At 28.8% G+C, this 23483-nt stretch overlaps 2 protein-coding genes and 1 long non-coding RNA gene across 3 annotated transcripts; 2 read left to right on the top strand and 1 right to left on the bottom strand.

Moving 5' to 3' along the window:
- The first annotated feature begins 2968 nt into the window (after positions 1-2968).
- Positions 2969-3699, top strand: LOC106756876 (ethylene-responsive transcription factor ERF094-like). The gene has a single exon (XM_014639477.2). It carries the CDS (start codon positions 2983-2985, stop codon positions 3577-3579), a length of 597 nt encoding a protein of 198 aa, XP_014494963.1. The 5' UTR covers positions 2969-2982; the 3' UTR covers positions 3580-3699.
- An 8342-nt stretch (positions 3700-12041) lies between these two features.
- Positions 12042-12560, top strand: LOC106756877 (ethylene-responsive transcription factor 1B-like). The gene has a single exon (XM_014639478.1). The coding sequence runs from the start codon at positions 12042-12044 to the stop codon at positions 12558-12560; it is 519 nt and encodes a 172-aa protein (XP_014494964.1).
- Positions 12561-19811: 7251 nt separating this feature from the next.
- LOC106757549 lies at positions 19812-20257 on the bottom strand. Its single transcript, XR_001375521.2, has 3 exons — positions 20194-20257; positions 20007-20112; positions 19812-19918 (listed from the first exon to the last, which is right to left on the bottom strand). It is a non-coding gene; the product is annotated as an uncharacterized LOC106757549 (long non-coding RNA).
- Between the last annotated feature and the right edge of the window lie 3226 nt (positions 20258-23483).

The raw sequence follows: 23483 nt of genomic DNA on the forward strand, positions 1-23483 counted from the left end.
ATTTCTTTTATTTCTTTTGTTCTTTTCTGATTCTATAAATAGGGAGCTCCTCCTCCATTCCAAGACACACCAAAAATCATTCTTCTCATTCTTCTATTTTCTGAGTTTTATTCTCTAGCTCTTTTCTCTCTTCTAAAATATTCTGGGTTGTTCTTATACTCTTTTAAGAGTTCCTTGTTAGTTCTGAGATCCTCAGAAATATTCTGAGAAATTCCTATTGTATCCTGGGGGACTTGCGCACATCGCGAATAAGTCCTTAAGGACAGTGACTCTACACGCCTCAGGAAAATTTGTTCGTGATTCTGTCAGCCTTTTACTACAAAAAATGTGTGCATTTTTACAAAAATTATGACCCAATTGAGACAGTTCAAAACTTGAGGACTGAACTGAGATTTTCACACAAATACGAGGACCAATAAGAGATTAAGCCAACACGTCAGCGTACCACGTCAGCTAAACTTAATGCCGTTTGAGATCAGTTAATGATTGGGGTAAAATGTGTGCATTTTTACAAAAATTATGACCCAATTGAGACAGTTCAAAACTTGAGGACCGAACTGAGATTTTCACACAAATACAAGGACCAAGGGAGGTATTAAGCCTAATAATAATAATTAATTTTTATTTTTTTCTCTTTATCTAATAATTTTTACAATTATATATAATATTAATAATTACAATTTTATACAAGTAAATAATTACAATTTTATACAATTAAATATATAATAAATTATTTTTAATAATTATTCTAATTTTTTAACTCTTAATAAACATTTATACAATTAAATATAACATTAATAAATATCATTTTATATTACTTTAATACCTAAGGGCATTTTGATAATCATCAATTTCTATCAATTAAACAAATTTTTTAAAACTGTCACATCAATCAAATCTTACACTAATCCTCACAAACTTTACCTCCAAATCCACACTCAATTACCTTCAAATTCACTCAAGTAAACACAAAAAAAATTATCCTCAAATCCACTCAATCACTCTTCTCCAAATCATCTCCCCCAATCACCCCCAAATGAACACACCCCGAGAGATATTGGATTCCCACGTGACTAAGGTTCTTGGACATCTATTTTCAACACCAACATTAATTTGATCTCCAACTAAAACGTTGAAATTTCTTCTAACGTTAAAAAGTAAAAAATAAGAAACATCAAAATTCATTTTTGTAGTAATGTTACCACACTATCCATAATCATCATAAACCTCGTATAACCAACCCTATTACCAGTTCACCCTAAAAGGACTACATTTACATCTTTTTCTTAACAATCAATTGTAGCAACTCCATTTAGCATATTTAAACAAAACTAACCTCTTTGTCTATTTATCTGTTATCCCAATTCATTGTTATTTTTCCAGTTTTAATACACATTTTTGGACAAAAGCATTAGTCAAAAAATTAAATTTAGAATTTTTGTTACTTATTTGTTTTTATACTTTCACTTATGTCAAATTAAATATATTTTTCTATACCTTTTCATTCCTAAATATAAATTTATGTTTTTATTGTATACACACAAGTATTGCCCACATACTCTTTAAAGTTGGAAATAGGCATTGATAAGGAAAAAAAGTATGTGAAAAATATAGGAACACATGGGTTTTTCAAGAGATTAATTGAAGATATACAATATTAATGAGAATAAAGTTAACCTGCATATAACATCTCTAACTAAAAACTCTAAGACAACAAGTTTATTGATGTTATTTTTTATATGGTGTTCGATTTTTTCATCTTTGTTTAATATGTGATTTAAACTCACATCTAGATTTTTCAACAATCTTCCAAGTGAGTCTCTTCACAATTGACACTTTTACCTTAAATTAACCAGAAATACTCTTTATTTATATTGTCGATCATTACAATGGGACATACCTGACACTTTATCAGAAAGACTATATACAAAAATATGTTTGAACAATAACCATCTCCGAATCACTTCCAAGAAAAAAATTAATAGAGAGATACAATACTAATTAAAACATGAGTTCAACCTACATATAAAAAATTGAGATTATCTTCCACCTAAAACCTTAAGATAATTTATATTTTTTTTTCTTATACCGTGAGACTTAAACTTAAACTTAAAATTTTCAAATTATTGTAATCTTATTATAGTATTGCACTATGCTATATGAAGAGATATAAGATGTATATACATGGTTTACCGCTAAAGCTGTGACTTCTGCTAGGTTCTATACTATAATTCAATGGAGTGACAATTAGTCCTGCAATTGAGGAATAGGACATAATTGTCCAAAGAAAACTGAAGATGTATATAAAAAGTATTCTGAAATGACAATATTGTCTCTTCAGATTTTATGAAATACAGTACGTTATGAGTAATTAAAAGTTTTTGAAATATTGATGTAAAATACAGCAAATTAAAATTTTTCTGAGTATAGAAGGTATGGTATTTTTCAATTAATAGCATATAATTTATTTTAAACACAAATTTAATATTTGTGTGGCATTAGTGAACAAACGAGCCAATTAAGTAATTAATTACGCAAACAAGTGAAGAAAAATCTTAAATTTGATCGCAGTCATGATTTCATACTAGACAGAAAATTCTACGTGTGATGAGGCGGCGCGGTTGATATTCATCCAACCTTTCCCTGCCATTGAACCTTTGCTTCAATGCTTTGAAATTGCATTATTTGACTCACGTGCGCAAAGTGCAAAGTAGTAGTAGGAAAATTTAATGAGGACTAGGTCCTATCATTTCTTTATTTCAATTGAACTATATTGTCATAATTTAAAATGCAGTGGCATCCTCCTTGTCCACTATTCCTAACTCAATCTTTCTTAATTAATTCACTCCCAATTTGAACGTCCTTATTTTATAACCCATTTGTTAATTCCTTCTCTTTTCACCGGATATATAAACTTCAAGCCTCTTGATTTTTCCATAAATACCAATAAAGAAGGTAAATTCATATTTTTCATCTTCAGAAATGGATTTTAATTCTTCGTTTTCACACCAAAGTCTAGAATCCCATCTCAACTCTTGGGAAGCGTTGTTTTCGTTCAACAACAATGCAACAAATGAATCGTCCTTATCGTTACAAGAGCAGACCTCTGATATCACAGACGATGGTTCAAACCCACAGACGAAGAAAGAGAGGAGACCCTATAGAGGAGTAAGAAGAAGGCCATGGGGAAAATTTGCAGCAGAAATACGAGACCCTACAAGAAATGGTGTTCGAGTATGGATTGGAACATTTGACACTGCTGAAGAAGCTGCTTTAGCTTATGACCAAGCAGCTTTCTTGACAAGGGGTGTTCTTGCTACCCTTAACTTTTCGGCACAAGTGGTTGTGGAGTCCCTCCAAGACATGGGTTTCAAGGCACTCAGAAATGGTGTCTCACCCTTGTTGGAACTGAAAAGGATGCACGTGATGAGAACGAAATCTAGAGCTAGCAGGGTTAAAAGGGGTTGCAGCAAATTGAAACCGGATCCTACCGCTGAAACTGTGTTGGTCTTGGAGGATTTGGGTCCTGAATACCTAGAGCAACTTTTGACCTTCACTTCCCCTGGTTCTTGCTGCTGAATTTCTGGATGTTTCAAACAACGAAACCTTATTCATTTAAACTCATTCATTCATAGCTTGTTTATTCTTTAGGTCCTCTCCTTTGTTAATTCTTTTATTTTCTCCTTTCCATTTTGCATTTTCCAACAAATTTTTTAACAGCTATCCCATTCATTTTTCTTTAAATATTACCGATATATTAAATTCACTTTCTTTTATTAGTCACTTTTAATTTTTTTACTAATAATTTAATAGATACAAATACTTATAATATTTAATAGAGATAATGTATAAAATCAGTTGATAAATTAAAATTATTAATTATTTATTTATAGTAAAAAAAATTGTAGGAAAAAGTTTATTTGATAAATTATTGACGAACTTTTTATCAGTAAATTCATTGATAATTACTGATAGAAAAATATATTAGTAATTTTGTAGTTATTTATCAATAAAAAATTTGTTGTTTTAATCTAGTTCATTTATTTCCATTCTCCTTTTTCTTTATTTTATTTTTACCAAAAGAATGAACATATTCTAAACAAAATATTTTCAATTCGATTAAGTCTTTCATTACAAACATTGATAATTTTTTTAGACAAATTATTAAGGTTCATGCCAAATAGTGCAACTTGCATCTCCGATTGTAATGGTGGTGACAAACAGTGGCTTTGACCGAATTTAGATTGGACAACGACGACGTTGCGCGGTGGTCACAGTGCTTGGATGCATCGTTGCCTAAAAGAGAAAGAATAAAGGCATTGTCCCCTGCGCATATTAGAGAAGAAGAAGATGGAGTGGTAGTGGTTGTTCACTGCTTGACCTTCATCAGGCTTGGCCTTCCTTTATCCAACACCACTGGACTGATGTACGCGAAGAACTTTATCAAAATCCCTAGTCAATCTCTCTTTTAAGTGAGTTCAAATTTATGCTCTTTTCTTTATAAAACAATATGCTCTCCCTTTCATGCAAACTTCCTTTTAATATGTTGTCTGTCTTCGTTCTTGATGAAACTTCCTCTAATTGAGATCTTAAAATTTTACCTTAATTTTCTTTAGGCCTTTTGTTGTGTTGATAAAGTGATTCTATGGGTGAAAGTCGTTTATGATAAAAGAATAGTGCTAGGCAAAGTCTACATGGTAAGGGGAGTTGATCATTTAAACTATTTTGAAATAAAATTGATAATTGTAGAACATTTGAATTATTACGTGAAGTTTGATTTAATGAATTTTTTTATGGTTTAGGAAATAGGTTTGTTTGCTTGTTGATGAACTATAGAATGATGAAATACCCTATTGGTTAGATTGTATGAAATGGTGTTGAATAGAAATTATATCATGAGTATTGAAATTGTGTTAATTGATAATTATGATAGTGTTGAGATGGTTGAAGCTTTTGACTCGAATCTTAATATATCATGTCTTCTTGAAGAAAACTTTCATAATATAAGTGTTATGTGAATGAATTTGTCTAATAGAAAGAGAGAAATAGAAGTAATGAAAAGTGATATGTTAAGTTGTTTGTGGGATTCTTAAGTCTATTATGACATTTTATGATATGAATGTGATTTACAATTTGTTTAAAGAACAAAATTTAAGACAATTACCAGTAGTGTTGTTGTGCTGGTGGAAGTTGAAAAGATTGAAAACTTATTGTGTCAAATATGAAATAATTGTTATGAAATTTTTATGATAATTTTGTGCTGAATTAAATTCAAGGTTGGTTATTTGAATTTAATGTATAGTAGAAATAGAAATGGTATTGAGAGGGTTAGGTTATGGTTGAATCTATTTCTTCATACAGGTTAGGTTTTGAGTAATTTGATGTATATGGATTACTTTATGATATTTGAATTTATTTAAGAATCATTGTAAGATAGTTTGAAATTCTAAAAGCTTTAAAATGACTTCTATTCAATATACTTTATAAGATTGGTAGATAAAATTATTTAGTCTTTAAATTCATTCAAGTTGATGTTGTTACTGAATCTCGAATGGAGTGATTTGATAATAATATTTTATGTTATTGGAGGTTTGAAGATATAAAAATTTTAGAGCCTAGTTTGAAGTAGTAATGCATAGATGAGTTTTAGTAACTATTTTCATGTGAAAATACAACTATTTAGGATGTCAAAGTTTATTGAACTTTTGTGCGGGGTGGGGGGAGGACACTATCTTGATTCAATTAGTATCTCCCTTATATATAGTTTGATATCTAGGTGGTATAAGTGGAAGGAGACTTCACACGAAAGATAATATGATATGAAAAAAATATCATACTTAAAGAGTTAGTGGGTTAACCTTGATCATGGCTTGGTTAGGGACATTAGGTCTTGAGTTGGAACACCATTGAAGGATTTAGGAGCAAACGTGACAAATGTAAAGTTTCACGAGTTCATTCAATACATTCGTCCTTTAGAAGCAAGAGTCTAGATGTTTTATGATAGTTCGATATTTAAAACTTAGCTAAATACTTTTATATTATATATATCACAATGATTTATTTATACAAATTTTGTAAAAGGCAATATATTTTTAAAATTGAGATTTATTCTTATGAAAATTAGTTTATCATTACATTTTGTGTTCTCTTACTTTTTTTTTCTTTTGTGGTGATCATATATTCTATATATATGTGAGTAGATATAGAAGCTAATGGTGATAATGAAAGATTATAAAATTTAGGTTATAAAATTATTATAGTGATGAAGAATTAGAATAAAATTAATATAGTAACAAAGGACTATAGTTTTAAAAAATTGTACTAAGTTCTTAATTTATATTTTGAAGTAATCATAAATTCATTTTAAATATATTTTTAAGTATATTATTTATTATAAAAGCTACATTTAAGAATTTATTTTGAAGTATCTTATTAATACTACATAGATCATGTCAACCCCCGAAAATATGTGTGTAAAGGGGGAGACAGGTGTATGCACGAGAGTGACCTGAGTGTCACTTGTCACTCAGTGGTATATAAGTCAAGTTTTTCATTTTTCATGCCACTTTCTGCATACCGTTTCACTCCTCTGAGTTTCCTTTTCTCCTTCATCTTTCTATCATTCTCCTCCTTCTCTCTAGAAATTCTTCATCTTTTTTCCCCTTTTTCTCAAACAGCCACCATCTAAGTAAATTGGGAAGTCAAGACCTTCTTTTCCACCAATCAAAAATCAAGCTTAGAGTCGATCCTTAAGAGTTTCTCGTGTTGAGAGTAAAAGTCCTAAAGTGGTAGAGCTGCTCGGTTGAGATTAAGAGTTAAGGAAAGCTAGCTAATTTAATTACTTGATTTGGATGCATGAATATGTTTTTTGATGATGTTGCATGTATGTGAAATTGATGATTTGGGGTTCAGTGTTGTTGGTGTGGAATATTGATGTTGTGTGATTGTGTTTGTTGCATAATTTTGGGTTGATGACCGAGAGAATGGTGAGGAAGTGAAATGGTAGAAATGGGAAAAATATGGTTGTTTGGGTTTTGGTTTGTAAGGAAAATATGGGCAAGTTATTTAGAATTGGTTAGAGTCTTTGAGTTACTCAAAACTGTACCAAACTAAGACAATCTGATTCTTGGTCATTGAGTTCATGATTCAGCAGAGTTGTCTCCCAAATCTGAGATGAAACTCTTTAATTAATGTAAGGAATGTTTAGAGGATCTCAGGAAAGTCTATAAGATTATGTCTAAGAAGTTTGGAGGATTAGAAGTTGAAAGAATGTAGTGTAAGACCGTTCGATCTTGTATTTTCTTTGTATTAGTTTAGGACTGTTCGGTTTATACTTTACTTGTATGACCGTTCAATTTGTACTGTTAAATCTTATTAGTATAAGTTTCTTTAAAATTTTAAATTTATGATTATTTTAAAATAACTGTAAATTAACTTTATTTTTTTCTATAATTGTTCTATTTTATTATAAATGTGAGAATTCTTAATTATAGTTTAAAGTTATATTTTTGGAATACTACCTATCTCATATAAATAATTCAGTATTCCTAAATGTAAATATTATATAGAATTTTTGGACTAAAAAATTGATAAATAAAATGAAAGCTAATTTGTCAATTACACAAATCAACCTTTGACCCGAATAGAATCAACGTATCTCATCACATAAGAATTGATGTTTAAGAAGAATTAAATTATGAATATTGAGTAGCACGTTTTCAAAAAATTAAAATACCGTTTTAATAAAAGAATAATTTATGGCTTTAAATATGTTCGGATAAATTTATTTTAAGAAATAAAAGTAAAAAAAAAATCTGAAACTCTTTCTCACAAAAATAAAATACGGTGTTAGAGAGAAATCAATTTTAATAAAAAAATAAATACTTCTTTTTGCATACGTATCGCTTTTTACTTTTATAAAAATGTCCTAAAATTAAAACACATTTTAACTATTTTTTAAGCACAATTAAGCATGTCATCATTATTTAGCAAAAGTACTTTTCGAGGAGAGGAAGTAAAGTGTGCAAAATTAGGGAAATAGATTGCAATGATTAAAAAGGTAATAATTAATATATAATAATAATAATAATAATAATAAATAAAACATAATCGAAGAAAAATAGAAAGATAGAAATAGGTGACACATTATGATAAAACTATTGAATTTTTTAAAATGAGATATATATTCAAGATACGGATAATACTATTTGTTTCTTCTAAAACTGATATCAATTCATATTAATACCATGGATAAAAAGAATATATTATTGAAATACATTTTTATTTACTTTATTATATTATTACAATTTTCAAATTTAGTGAGATTTTTTTTATAAAAATTTACAAAGAATTGTTCTGTGAATTTTTAAAATTTTATGTAGTATTTGAGAAAAAAAAAATCTAAAAATTTAAGTACAACAAGTATTCATTATTAATAATTGAGAGAAAATAATAACTTTGATTTATATATGTTGTTAGTATTTGAATATAAAATAAAATGTATCCTTCCTTATTATATTTTATTTTAATTACATTATTAGTTTATATAAAATCTCTAACATTTTTTTTTTACAAAATACTGAATTTTGGGACAAATTATAACTTTATTTTAGAAATTAAAATATGGATTTAATTCAAATTGAAATAATCAATTTAGAAAGTCAAATACATAGATCTCATCTGGATTAGTCAAATATCTGAGCAAAATATAGCTCAAGAATGAGGATTATAGTGATTTGAATGTTGCAACATATAGCGTAGTAGCTCTAGGACTGTTAGATTACGTTTCTTTATATAATTTTCTTTATTTGTTTAAAATTTTGATCAAATTCGACGGCTTATTCTTAGTCAAAAAAATTACGATTAAAAAAAAGAAGACGGTCGCATCATAACCTTTTCTATAGGGTGGATGTTTTCATTAGGAATATATATATTGTTGATACATTTAGTAGAATATACCAAATTTAGGTTATAAAAAAAACTCTGTTAAAAACATAGTAAATTTAATGGTATTTTAATAATTTTAAAATTTAATTTAAAATAAAAAAAATAAAAAATATTTATTTGTCGAATAATTAATCTAGGTATAAATGAATAATTATTACCTTTTATTATATATTTTTTAAAAAATAATTCTTTTTCAAAATAAAAAATAAAATAAAATGTAATTATTTTTTAAAATAAAAAATAAAATAAGAGATAATAACTATCCATCAATCAGAAGAAAAATAAATAATTTTTATCTTTTCTATTTTAAATTAAATTTTAAAATTATTAAAATATCTTTAATTTAAAGTTAGTTTTTTTTTTGAAAAAAAAAGACTTTTTTTTAACTTAAAACTCGGTACATTATATTAAAATTTACCAACTGAAAAAACTCCTTACTTAAATTAATAAATCCATATATATATATATATATATATATATATATATATATATATATATATATATATATATATATATGATATAAATATTCATAAATAAAATTTTCAGTAAATATTTACAGATAACAAAAGTATTAATATGTTTAAAAAATTAAAATTAAAATTTGATTTACATCTTAAATTTAATTAAAACTAAAATAAATTTATATTTTATTAAATTTTATTTAATTAAAATTAAAATTAATTTATATTTTATTAAATTTAATTTAATTAAAGTTAAATTTTAATTTATATTTTATTTAATTTATATTAAAGCTTTATATATTTTTTATAATTTAATTTAGATTTTATTTTAAAAATTTATACATATTTTTTTTAAATATACGTTAGTATTTATAGATATTTGCAAATTTTAAAATATTTAAAATTCTTTTAAAACAAATATTTAGTAAATAATAGTGAATTTTTTTATTGTAAATTGAATAACGAATAGATATTATATGTGTCTAACTTAATCCGTTAGATGTTATTGTGAATTTTAAGATAAGTAGAATAATTTTGATTTTGTAAACTTTAGTATACATGTCAATCCCTTTTAAAAAAAAGGTAAGCAGGTTAATTTTTTTTCTATTTTTTTCTGTGGATTGAAAACATATATTTTACGAAAATCCATTGAATCAATAGATGAAAATGAGATTTTTAACCTAGTTAAATTATTAAAGAAAGGAAAACTCGCTTAAAATAAAACATATATAATTTCATGATTTTTTTTTTCATTTCTTCAAAAAGAAAGTAAACTAATTAATCATGAAATTCATTCAAATTCGAAAGTGATTAAAGATATCGACATAGGTTGGACTTTTAAAAGTTAAGTCAGTCTTATATTTTTGTCCGGATTAAGCTTACTTTAAATATTTCTTCATTAAAGTAATAATAAAGATGGAAATATGAGATTGATTTATTGGTAAAGTTAGAAGAGAAATAGAGGAATGTGGATTCAACGTATATAAAAAAAATTTGCGCTCTCAACTTGCCTTTAGTTAATTCTTATATTGATCGAAGTGAACTAACCCAAATAGGATAATTTTGTACAATCAACATTCTATAATCAATAATATGCTTTTAATAGAAATTAAAAAAAAAAAACAAACTTTGAATTTCGTAATAGATAACAGCATACAGGTACATTCTACACTAACAATATAACTAATTTATAATATTTATGTGAGATAAATCTCACCTTACACACTGATACTGTGAGGTTGAGTTAGATTTAAAAATCACTTTTAACATGATACCATAGCTATAGAGTCTATTCTAACGAATCTTAAGTAGATATTTCTATTTCCACTGAATAACGAATGTAGAATAGATATACCATACTGCTCTGAATTCGTTGAGATGTGTCACCAACAGATTATTACGTGCTACTTCAAGGAATATAACAAATTAAGACTCAAACGCCATGAGATAGACGGATTCGTATATTATTACATGCACCACTTTAGCAGCCACAACAATTTTACGCTTTAAAGAATTTACAGCAATATAAAGTAATTCTCATAATATATAATATAATGCATTTTATTTTAAATCTTTCGATCACTCATTTTTTTTTGTTTCTATTTATTTACAAATCTGTCACTTACTAAGATAGCTTAAATGTGTAATACTAATGTATTAAATTGCTTTCATATTTATGTGATTTTTTTCCCTAGATTATCTTAAAAGTTGAGTTTTTAGCAAAATTTTCTTCAATTTTATAAAATATTTACTTAAAAATATAACAAAAATATAAAAAAAAAAATCTAGCAATAACTTTGTCTTACATGCAATTATCCAAGTCATTAAGTTATACAATAAGATATACAAAAATAATTAATTGTCTCATAAGTAAATAATTAATTGTTCAAGATTACACCGATTAAATAAAATTGATTTATAATATCAAATTACATCTTATTACAACTTAATTTTATAAATATTTAGTTAGATTAGCCCACTTTTTAATATAATAATAAAGTTATTTGAAATTTTTAATAGGAAAAAATTTTGTTGTATATATAATATCACCTATCTTTGGATGACTTGGATCCCTCATTAGTATCTATTTTCATGTTTAAAATATATAAATATGAAAAATATATTGAAGATTACATATCAACTATAAAAAAAATAAAAGATATACATTATATATAAGATTATCCACTTCTTACCTTAAGATTAATATTTTGAAGTTATTAAATAGTGGTAATCATTAAGTGCATCTTAAAAGAAATTACTATTAACCATATCTACTATATATCAAATCCAGTTAAGTTGATCTACTTTAAATCACTTACTATTAACCATATAGTTAAGAAATATATCCGAATGGATCCTGGCTAGGTGAACATTTTCCGAAACTTACTCCATCGTCATTACTCAATTTGCAATTCCTCGTGTTCAACTCTTTCAAAGTGTGTTAGTTCCTGGAACCTGCATACCAGGATTAAAAAACATGTTCCATGAGATCAGCAACAAAATAAGGTTATATATCTAAAGACCGAGGGACCGTAAAAAATTTGAATAATTAAGAAAAACGTTGTCGGAATGCTTCTAGAAGTGCAATGTGTATATATATATATATAAGAATCCCATTTCTTGAGAGCAACCAACATGGGTTCCCCTTTCTTTCAGCATTCAGATTGGGGGACGTTGAAGGAGACAGGTGATATTCTGTTTGAACCATTTTCAAGCAAAGATATTTGTTGTGACCCTTTCCATGACTATCTTTCCTTTGATATGATTGAGCACTCAAGGGATCCACAGGAACCGAGTGAAGTGATTGAAGCTGTGGAAGTGGTGCAAAGTAATAAGCAGTGTTATATTGGGGTAAGGAGAAGAGCGTCGGGAAGGTTTGCGGCGGAGATCAGAGACGCCACGAGGAAAGGTACCAGAGTTTGGCTTGGAACGTTTTCTAATGCAGAAGAAGCTGCTTTGGCTTATGATCAAGCTGCATTTCTCATGAGAGGATCATGTGCACTGCTGAATTTTCCTGTCAAAAGGGTTATAGAGTCTTTACATCAACTCAATTACTTTGCTTGCAACCAAGCCTGCTCTCCGGCATTGGAACTCAAAAACAGGCACAACATGCGACGAAAATTATCGTCAAAGGCTAAGGAAACTAAAACCTAGCTGGAATCGGAATGATCGAATGTTGTGCTGTTGCAGGACTTTTAAGCTCTATAGACACTTCATATCAGATCACAGTGCAACCTCTACCTGCTCCATAAATAAATTAAAAAAATAAAATAAACATTGTATCTTCAACACTTGAAGGATTATAAATTTTCTTCTCCCTCTTTCTTCAAAAAAAAAAAATAACTCTTCTAAAACCCTAGCAACTCTCCGGAATAAATTTGTTTCAGAGATTTCCTTCTGATATAGCTTCTTTCATGTTTTCATTTTACTTTTTTTATTCCAAATAAGGTTATATTAAACAATAACATCCTTATCGACTTTAATATCTCAACTTGCAATACTATGTCATGATTCATCTCTATAATATTAATTGTGATAATTTAAACATGTAATAGTGCTTAAACATTCATATTTTCAAAATACATTCTATAACAAGTTAGTAACCGATGAAAAATTATAGTGAAGAAAATTATGTAAGAGTATTATCCTTATTTGAATGTAATGAAATGATTTATCAACAACTATTTTAAAAACTAAACACTTAAACCAATTTAAGCATAGCTAAAAGTAAATAAAGTTATAAAATGTACAAAATAACAATTTTGTCACCAAATATTTAATAATATAAATTATGGATACACAATTATTGTTATAAAAAGAGACATTGCATGATTATTTGAGTTTTTCTTAAGATTAAAGATATGGTGACACATTAAAATTTCTTTGATATATATTATGAGAATAAAATAATTATAAAAAAATAATTTTTTGTATTTGTATAAGAAAAAATAATAATAATAATATAAAAAATGTGTATGTATAAAAAATAGTATTACACTTTTCTTATAAGACATTGAATCTTTTGATCAGAAAAAGTAAAGATATGATTTGAGTTTATAATCATCTTTGACTAATCTAACCTTTTTCAAATTTTGTGATCGATTTTGTTCCTGTTGTCACTAATATCGACTGAAAGTATACCATCACAAAGCATAATATTTTCACCTATTTTAAATGTATTATATTATAAACTGTCGTAAATCGTCGTCATTTAAAATATATAGATGATTGATTAAAACATAGTTTTCATTTGTGATGAATATTTTCTATCACAAATGCATAATTTACACATGGTAAGAGGTAAATCCATGGCAAGAAGACAACTGGTAAAAAAAGTCATAAATTAATTTCAATTTATGCCGATATATACATCTACCCTATTATAAAAGTTATAAAATTGATAAATTATTTAATAAATAATATAAATTTATCTTTAATCATAGATATAATATTTTTTATAATTATGATTATTTATTTTTATAATTGTAATAATACTATATATATCTATAATTTGAGACAAATTTAATTTAATTATCAATCTTATAACGTATTTTTTTATTAATTATAATACACTAAAAATAAGATGTTATATTTTGATATTAATGCAAGATTAAATTTATAAAATTATGAAAATATGAAATCATTGAATTATTAAATTATTATTATAAAATCATTCTCTTTCTATGTTTTCTTTTTGTGATGGATAATCTGAATTTATCAACCATTTTTTTCCAAACTTTTTTTGTAGTGTTTAGATAAGAAAAATATTAACAAGATTATGAACATACAAGTAATAGATTTGTCAGCAAAATTTATTAATAACTAAGATAAATTTTAAGAGTTTTAGTATTAAAATATATTTTCATACATGGTAAATTTGTCAGAAAAAGTAGTTAATAATTAATTTTTGTTGTAATCTATCAATAAAATACATATATAGTGAGAAGAAAGAAGGAGTTAATCAAGGAAGAGAAGATAAATCCATAATTCCATTATTTGTTATAATAGTACTATAACATAATAGCTTATATATATAATTTGAATTAGTTTAGAATGCATTTATTTAAGCAAAATCATGAATACCATGGACCAAATACCATAAAGTTGTTCCCCCCACTTATCCTATTGTGTGTCTTCTACCTTGAAGCCAAAAATACTTTCTGAAACTTCTTTTTTTCGCGCTCTTCTTGAAGCTATTTTATTTCATTCCTTTGATGCATAGATGAAAGAAAAATTAATATGTCATTTCACTGTCACAAACAACAAAAGGATAAACCTAAATCCGACAAACCTGTTAAAATCATTAAGCTGTTTCTCACTCTATATTGTGAAAGAAAAAGAAAACTAATTAAATTTTGTGAGAGAAGTTAATTATGCATAAAATTAACCAATATTTTTATATTAATAATAATATAATTAATAAAAAAGCCACCAAGTATTGGAAGAGTATCTAATTAATTCCTTACGTGTAAATATGTCTCAATTAATTGCCGCAAGATGGTTACATTAAAATAGTTGGTAATATAACCCATTTTAAGAAGGAAAAAAAATCTACTAAGAAGTACAATAAAAAGTCAACTTAATTACATTCTTGGTAGTCACTGAAAAATTTACGGCCGTAGATTTGTTGAATGCTGGACCAAGATGAAATATATAGTGAAGATCCAACTTTTGCCAAGCATAGTTGACCTTCCTATCAAAAAGTCAATACATCATATGTCTATTTTTTCCTACATAACCTAGTTACTATTCTCTCGAAGCATGATTCAACTGAATATTTTCATATGAAGAGAGTTAAAGCACAGAGAACTATTCAAAAGTCACCATAAATCACTACTATTTAATTAGGGCAAGTCAATGTTGACATTCATACTATATTAAAAATAACATAAGATATAAATTCGTATAATCTCCTCTGCTAAAACGCCTTAGAAAAGTTGATATTAAAAACTACTTATCTGTGTATGAAATACAAAACTTTGAGGAAAAGTATTTAAACAGTTAATTGGTGCAGAATCATAAGGTCATTAATTACCTTATTGTGAGTTACTTCACTTGTAAATAAATATAATAAATTGCATTGAATTTGGGAACATTAGAATTATATAATTGCAAAAAAGTCTTATGATTTAAAAGCCGCCATTAGGAGCATGTAGCAGGTTCTGGTTGTCTTGTCTTGACCTTAAATTAGAAGGAACAAAGGGAAAGATGACAAATAAGAAATAGTGATTCATATATCTTCTTTCTCTATTGAAGACTACGATGAGGGAACATTAAAATACGAAAAAGTGCAGGTCTTATTATTCATATGGGGACAAAACTTAAATACTGTTATATGATAGATGATCATTATATTTTATTTTGTATGTGTCAAAAATCAACACTATATATATGCTCCCGTGTGCAATCTTTTTATATTATTTAATTTGGTAGATTCATGGATGGTGTTGCATCATCTCTGTTTGTAAAAATGACACCGTTTGACAAAATATAAGATGGTCAGCTCTTAGGAAACAACGAGGAAAGCTGCACTACAGTACAAATATGTTTTTTTTTTCCTAACTTTATGTTTTATCATAATACCAATGTGTTAGGTCAATACATCTAATAGAAAGAAACCTATGCATATTATTTCATATTAGGTGACATGTTCAAATCTAATAAACACCATTGCAGTAAAACTGATATCTGTAGTAAATGTGAGATACTTAAAACAAAATATATCATATATTTAATTTCAAGAAGATATTATTTGATACTCGAAACAGAAATCCATTATTAGTTCCTCAATTTCACACAGTAGTTCTTTTTAGTGCAACAAAATTTCCATGCATAATCCTTAAAGAAAACATAGTTTTCCTTTAAAAATAACATACGGAAATTAGTATTTAAAGGATTTTTTAGTGTTTGTTAGAATTCAAAAAAATTTAGAAGTCTTATTGTGATTAAAGATTATTAATACGTACAATATATAATTTTATTGTTAGGTTTTGAGGTAAAAGTAGTGTGTTGATTTATTTCATTCGTACTAATAGACAATATAAAACACACGGATGCATTCTTTTTCTCTTCTACTTATTAATTGGACAATGATATTTTAATAATTTTTTTTTAACAACTTTTTGACAACAGTACACATATTATCATTTTATTGGTCTGTTTGAATTTATTCTAAAAAAGTATTTAAAACGGATTCATCACAAATTGTCACTATGTGTTATCAAAAAGTTATAAAAAAAGAATTATTAAGGAGACTTTTCACTTTTTTAATTTTGGTTGTTATAAAAAGTACTCTCAGAGTAACCTGAGACAAAATTTATCTATTTTGGAGATGGAAGAGCTCCTGTCTAAACACATTTAAAAGGAAAGCAGGGGTTTCACTTGTGGGAAGAGAGGGAGCCAGTTGTGACAGTTTTTCTCAGTTATAGAAGGGAGGGAGTCACACTTTTATTTTATCAGTGTGCAACAAGGGCTGTTTCTATAGAGACACTTTTTATGTTATTCTTTGGGTGCAGTAACAGTTTTAAGAAATTGGGCTTACAAACTACCCAAAGACCTTGCTACAAGCCCACTACCAGTGGCATGTCCAAGAAGTTGTGCTTTAATAAACATTAAAATATCATGACAAAACAAATCAAATGAGATAAATTGATAAATGCATGCATTGTGCAAGTAAACATCAACTCTTATTTATGCTTTTCTTAACCAAAAAAATAACAACTTCATTCCAAATTGGCAAGCACAACTAAGTCATGCAGTGTTATGAATCAGTTTCCGCTAAGCAAGATGCACCAGAAATAATGTCACATGTCAGCAAAATCAAAGGTACAGCATACTGAAATGCAACCTCATTTATAGTCCACTGCTTCTTTGCAAATAAATTCATTTATTACCAAACAATTTGGCCAACACTCAAATGGGTTTGCTTGGTTAGTTGTTTAGGTATATAACTAAACCAATCACATATTGGCGCTTACGCCAATTTCCCTTGCCTCATCAATGACAAAAGTTCTGTTGGTCTCTTTATGGGTAGCTATCCAAACTAACTTTGTGTTTATATTCTTTTTCTTATGAAAATTAACAAATACTTGTTAGGTATGTTATAAATATTATGAGAAACCGAAAATTGAAGATAAATAACGCTTCACCATTTCTTCCCTCTTCCTTGCAATGCTTTTGGATCCCCTGTGTGAGTAAGAATTTGTTTTTTCCTATTATGCTTATTTTTAAGGGCAATCTCCTAGCATTGTGATAAAAAAAAAAATAGAATTTTATGAAAAGAAATATAGGCTTTACTTTTGTTCTTTCATAAGTCGATAGTCAACAAAAGAAGCCCAATGATCTCTATCTATGCCTTTTGGAGCCATGGCAATCAATTCTTCTCTAGTACGCGTGCCATCATATCTTTGTTGCCACTATTCTTGCCGGCAATCTCTCCATTTATGATTAAGTACTTTCAAGATATAATTGATTTGAATATCGGAATTCACTGCAAACTTTGCCTTCAAAACAGATTTAATAAAAAATTAACAAACAATTACAAAATAAATCAATTGTGAATGCCTTTTAAATGGTATTCTGAATTTACATTACTTACTTGAATGATATTTTGAATTATGTCTTTTTTGTAGTCTTTGGGAATCTTCTTCCAACTAGAATAACAAATTGGGAATACCTTGAAGTTTCTAGCAATACTTCCCAAGAATCGGTTCAATAATGCTCCACCATCTCCAATCGGTTGATACTCCTCATTCCAATGTATAATAATCCTTTCATTTTGAGGCAAATTTCAAACATCATTTGTTTTTAAGTGTTTGGAAGTCATCTTACATTGGTCACCTGTGAAGAAATAAAATCTTTGTCAAATACCCTTGTGTCAAAAAACTTCAACAATAAATATTCATATAAGTAACATAATGCAAGCATTAATATGTTGAACTTGTGTCTTACCAATAACATCAACCAACCATGCTCCCTTGTGTGTTGGTGGCCTTTCTTGTTCAACTTCCAACAAAGTATCCTGATTTTCATCTTGTTCATGTTCATCTTGTATATAAGAATTTCCTCCAACTTGAGGTGATGAATGAAGAGAATCTTCATTTGAGGACTACACAAGATTAGTGTGTTAAGTGTCAATATGTTTCTAAAATAGCATATTATGGTTTGAAATTTATTAAATATATAAAACCATGATTTGGCTAAAATGCATATGTTCCCTCAGCATAAAACACACTAATGTTAAATCCTTCTGTTAGCATAGATATTTAACACACTAATGTTAAATCCTATAGACTATTGTAGCCCTTAAACCTTAGATAAGGTTTGTAGCCTTCAGAAAAAATGTTCATTGTGCTTGAATATATTATATATGAAATATGGTGATCCATTCAAAGAACTTGCCTTAGCTGCATTTGAGAAACTGTGTATATTCTAAAGTAACTCTAAGTGGGTTTGCTGCAACTAAAACTGTCCAAGGTAACTCTAAGTGGATCCCAAACAACATCCTTTTCTAAAGTTTATCTTCTATTATAATCTCATGTAGACCAATTTCTAAAGTTTTGGAAGAACATGAACAAACAAATAAGTTAATTATTGAAGGGAACAGAACACTTACATTAACTTTAAAAAACAAAATCATTTGAGGACTGAATATGAGTAGGAGTGCATTGCTTTGGACTTGAGGGACAGAAAGAGAAGGAAATGATTGGACTTGAGGAGCAGCACTTTGTTGTGTATGATGTTTTGTTTCCTTCTTCTTAATTGTCATTTTCTTCATCTTCAGGTGGTCTACAAACAATTACATAAATAAAAGTTAAACCACTTATATAGGATATAATAAAGAAAAAAATAAACAAAATAACAACATACATTATAACTAACAATTAAAATTAAAACCTTGTGGATGGTATATTTCTTTCATCATCGGGAAATAACGTTTCTAAGTTTTATTGTTGAAACGGTTCATGTTCATGAAAGTTGTCAACATCATCTTCACCCATGTTGTACAAGTCTCTAGGCTTTATATGTATCGGGATGCACCAATTTTTATCAAACTCATCATCAACATAATATACCATTTGTGCTTGTGATGCCTGAATGCATGGTTCACCATCATCATTATCACTTGTATGAATCAAGCGTCCAAAACATACACTTGTAAATCCCAACTCATCAGTCACAATCCCCCTAGAAGTAGTTGTATCAGCCCACATACATTTGAACAACACAACTGAGAAACGACCATGGTAGTTTATTTCAATTATGTCCACTAATCGACCATAATAAGGNACACCTCCAAATTGCATTTGATTATCACTACTACTTGCATAACTCCTTGTCCCAAATGTACCAAACACTCCACTATTTTGTGTTTTAAGCCATAAGTCACACTCCAAGATCCTAAACTTGAATCCGTTAACATTGTAGGCACTATATCGCTTTGCAATATCAATTGGACCCATGGCTAAGAATTTGAAATCAGTTGAGTGAAGGCTAGTTGAGTCATTCCTTATCTAAAAGGGGAAAAAAATAACATGTCCAAGTCAATTATCAATTATAACATAGAATGAAACCAATCATCAATGGACCCAATATACATACACGACGTGAAAACCAATCTACAAATTCCCTATGAACTCTCTTGTCTATCAAAGATGATTGTCGACTCCGATTTCTCAATTGTCTTCGTATAGTGTCTCTAAATTCCCTACACGAAGTGTCCAAATTATAAATAGTTACTTTCTAATAAAAGACTAATTAATAGAATTGATCAAGTGAAAATACTTACTGAAGAAATGGGTCAACTATGGCACTATTTGTTAGAATATGACGATGTGCCTGTAACTTTTCCTTTGCGGATAGAGTGAAATAAGTGAAACCTCCAACTGNTTTTCCGATCGGTGGGAATAAAGTGCTTACAATACAAGAGCCAATGCTTGGTTCATCATTAACACGGCGCAATCTATTAAACACAATCTCAATTCCATCTAAGTATCTAGAACAAAAGNTTAAGCACTCTTCAGCCATGTAACCTTCAGCTATTGAGCCTTCAGCTTGTGCCTTATTACGCATATAAGACTTCAATTTTCCCAAGTACCTCTCAATAGGATACATCCATCGATATTGGACAGGTCCTCCAAGCTTGGCATCTTCTACTAAATGCACAATCAAATGAACAATCATTGTGAAAAAAGAAGGAGGGAATAACATCTCCATGTGACACAATGTGAGGACAACTTTATCTTGTAATTGAACAAGTTCATCTATCTTCAAAACTTTATTACATAATTGTTTAAAAAAAGAGCATAGATCAATCAAAATAGACGAGACTTCTTTAGGGAGTGTCTTTCTTATTGCCAAAGGGAGAAGTTGCTCCATCAACACATGTGAGTCATGACATTTTAGTCCTCCAATCTTATGTTGTTTGACATCAACGCATCTACTGATGTTACTTGAGTAACAATCAGGTACAATTATATTCTTCAAAGTTTTCAGAAACATATCCTTATTTACATTTGACAATGTATATATAGTAAGAAGATATCTATCATTCTCGTCAGGCCACAAATCTGGTCTTATACCCCAAAGTTGTAAGTCCTTTCTTGCCTTTAAGTTGTCTTTGCATCTATTATTTGTACTATCACTCAACAATGTAAAAAATATATTGTCAATGTGCATAACCTACAGATTGTGGTGCAATAAGTTATCTACCCAATAAGGAAGGTAAAAATATATACTTTTCTTTCGCCATTGTAGAGTCTCTACCTTAGGACGATCAACTCTGTGTGGCCTTTTTGACCTTTCTTCAACTATAGGTTCTTTCCCAAATTCAACACGAACATTACCAAGTTGTTGTAAGATATCATGACCTGAGATTGCCACTGGTTGGCTTCTATTTTCAATAGTTCCATCAAACCTCATATGAGCCAATCTAAACCTATGTCTTCCATNTAACCACNGACGATGACTTATAAAACAAAATTTCCCACCTTTGACAAGCTTCTTAGGAGTAGTGTCAAAATTACATCTCNGACATGCCAATCCTGTATGTGTGTTCCACCCAGATAAGGTTCCAAGTCCTGGAAAGTCACTAATAGTCCACAATATGGCTACACACATATCAAATACTTCATTCTCATATGAATCAAAAGTATTGATGACAGTGTTCCATAACTACTTCAACTCTTCTATTAATGGTTGTAAGTAAACATCAATATCGTTGCCCGNTGCTCGCTTTCCAGGAATGATCATGGAGAGAATGAATGAACTTTCTTTCATACACCTCCAAGGAGGAAGGTTGTATGGTATGAGAACAACTGGCCAAATACTGTGGTTGGTGCTCAAGTTGCCATATGGATTGAACCCATCAGTAGCTAAACCGAGTCTCACATTTTGAGGGTCTAAGGCAAATTAAGGGTGAATGAGGTCAAATTTCTTCCATGCTTCGGAATCTCTTGGATGTCTTAACATGCCTTCATCCGTACTTTCTTATGCATGCCATCTCATATAATCTTCAATATCATCAATGTACTCTCGCAACTTTAAATGAAAAAAGAGAAGAAATAGTTAGGTAAAAGTAACGTAAACAACACATTCAGAGTTTGAGTAAAATTATACAAATAAATTACACAAACTTTTAAAGAGACCAAACAAATATGAAAACAGTAAACAACAGCAGATGGAAGAAGGAAGACAACAAAATGAAAATTTTGAGAGTAAGATATAGGATACAAACGAATCGGAAAGATTTCTCGACAGATTTCTGAGCCGCGTGAACGAAGAGCGAACCCAACAGAGCACCACGATGCCTCGACGCCTCGACGACAAACAAAAGGCTCAGCCCAAGGGAAGAACAACACGAAGATGGTGCAGGAAAGGGGTTTGGGGGAAAATGATTTCGGTGAAGTTTTAGGGAGCGAGGAAACGAAGGCAATGAGTGAGAAATATAGGGTTTGAGGATGAAGGCAGAGAGCGAGGGTTTGAGGATGAAGGCAGGGAGCAAGGGTTTGAGGAAAATTAGAGAATAAGCTTGTTATATTTAGAAAATGATTAAGGCAAAAGAAATGAGACGCGGGGCAGATAGATATTTTGGGAATTACTTTGAAATATTTAGAGGCAGTTTTGTTAAATCGCAGGAAATTTGTCGGGGTTTATAAAACCGCCGAAAACTAACCCCCCTAAAATATATTATTTTTGTAGTGGGTGTCATAACATTAACTACATTGACATCCCTTTTCTTAATGGAAACATAAAAATAAAGATACAAAACCAGTGTTAAAATAGTTTTTTCATTAGAAATAAAAAATAAAATGCAAAATATACAGTTGATGTTTCTTAAACTTACAAAGAGGGGTAAGTGTCTAACCGAATAAAAATAACTAAATTTTGGTAGAAGGGATAATGAAAAGTGTTAAGTTTCAATAGATGTGTCAACCCGATAAAATAAAATGAGTACGAACAATATTTTCATTTTGAGAGTCTAAGTAGAGATAATATTTTTAATTTGAGAGTATGAAATAACTCAATCAAGTTCGGTAGTTCAGTGGATTGGTTCCAAGTTTAGTTGGGTTGGTTTATTACTTCGACTTCATTAAAAAATTATAATTTGAATCACCACATTTCATATTAATAGAGTTTGACAATCTAACGGAAGTCTGATACAGTTCGACCAAAGTATGATACAAGTTAGTCGAAGTATGATACAATTTGATTAAGATCTAAAACAGTTTAGACAATAGCTCGTTTAAGTCCTATCAATCTGGAATTAGTCCAAACACACCTTCATTAACACGTTTTTATGTAAAATATTAGATTTTTCAACCTATTTTCATGTAAAAAAAAAACAACAACAAAACCCCTAGCCCAAAAGCTTCACAACAATCGAGTTGTACAAATCAACCTGTTATTAAGTGACAGACCGACCTAACCCGACTCGTTTTTAACAAATCAAAACTGGACCAGACTTAAAGAAGTTGAATTGGCTTGTTTTGCGACTCTTGGCTATAAGTGAATATCCAATAACAATTCTAATTTTTAATCTATTGTCAAATTTTTTAGGACCGCAATATGTTAACAACC

The sequence above is a fragment of the Vigna radiata genome, chromosome 3, assembly GCF_000741045.1.
Source record: "Vigna radiata var. radiata cultivar VC1973A chromosome 3, Vradiata_ver6, whole genome shotgun sequence".
Taxonomy (NCBI): Eukaryota; Viridiplantae; Streptophyta; class Magnoliopsida; order Fabales; family Fabaceae; genus Vigna; species Vigna radiata.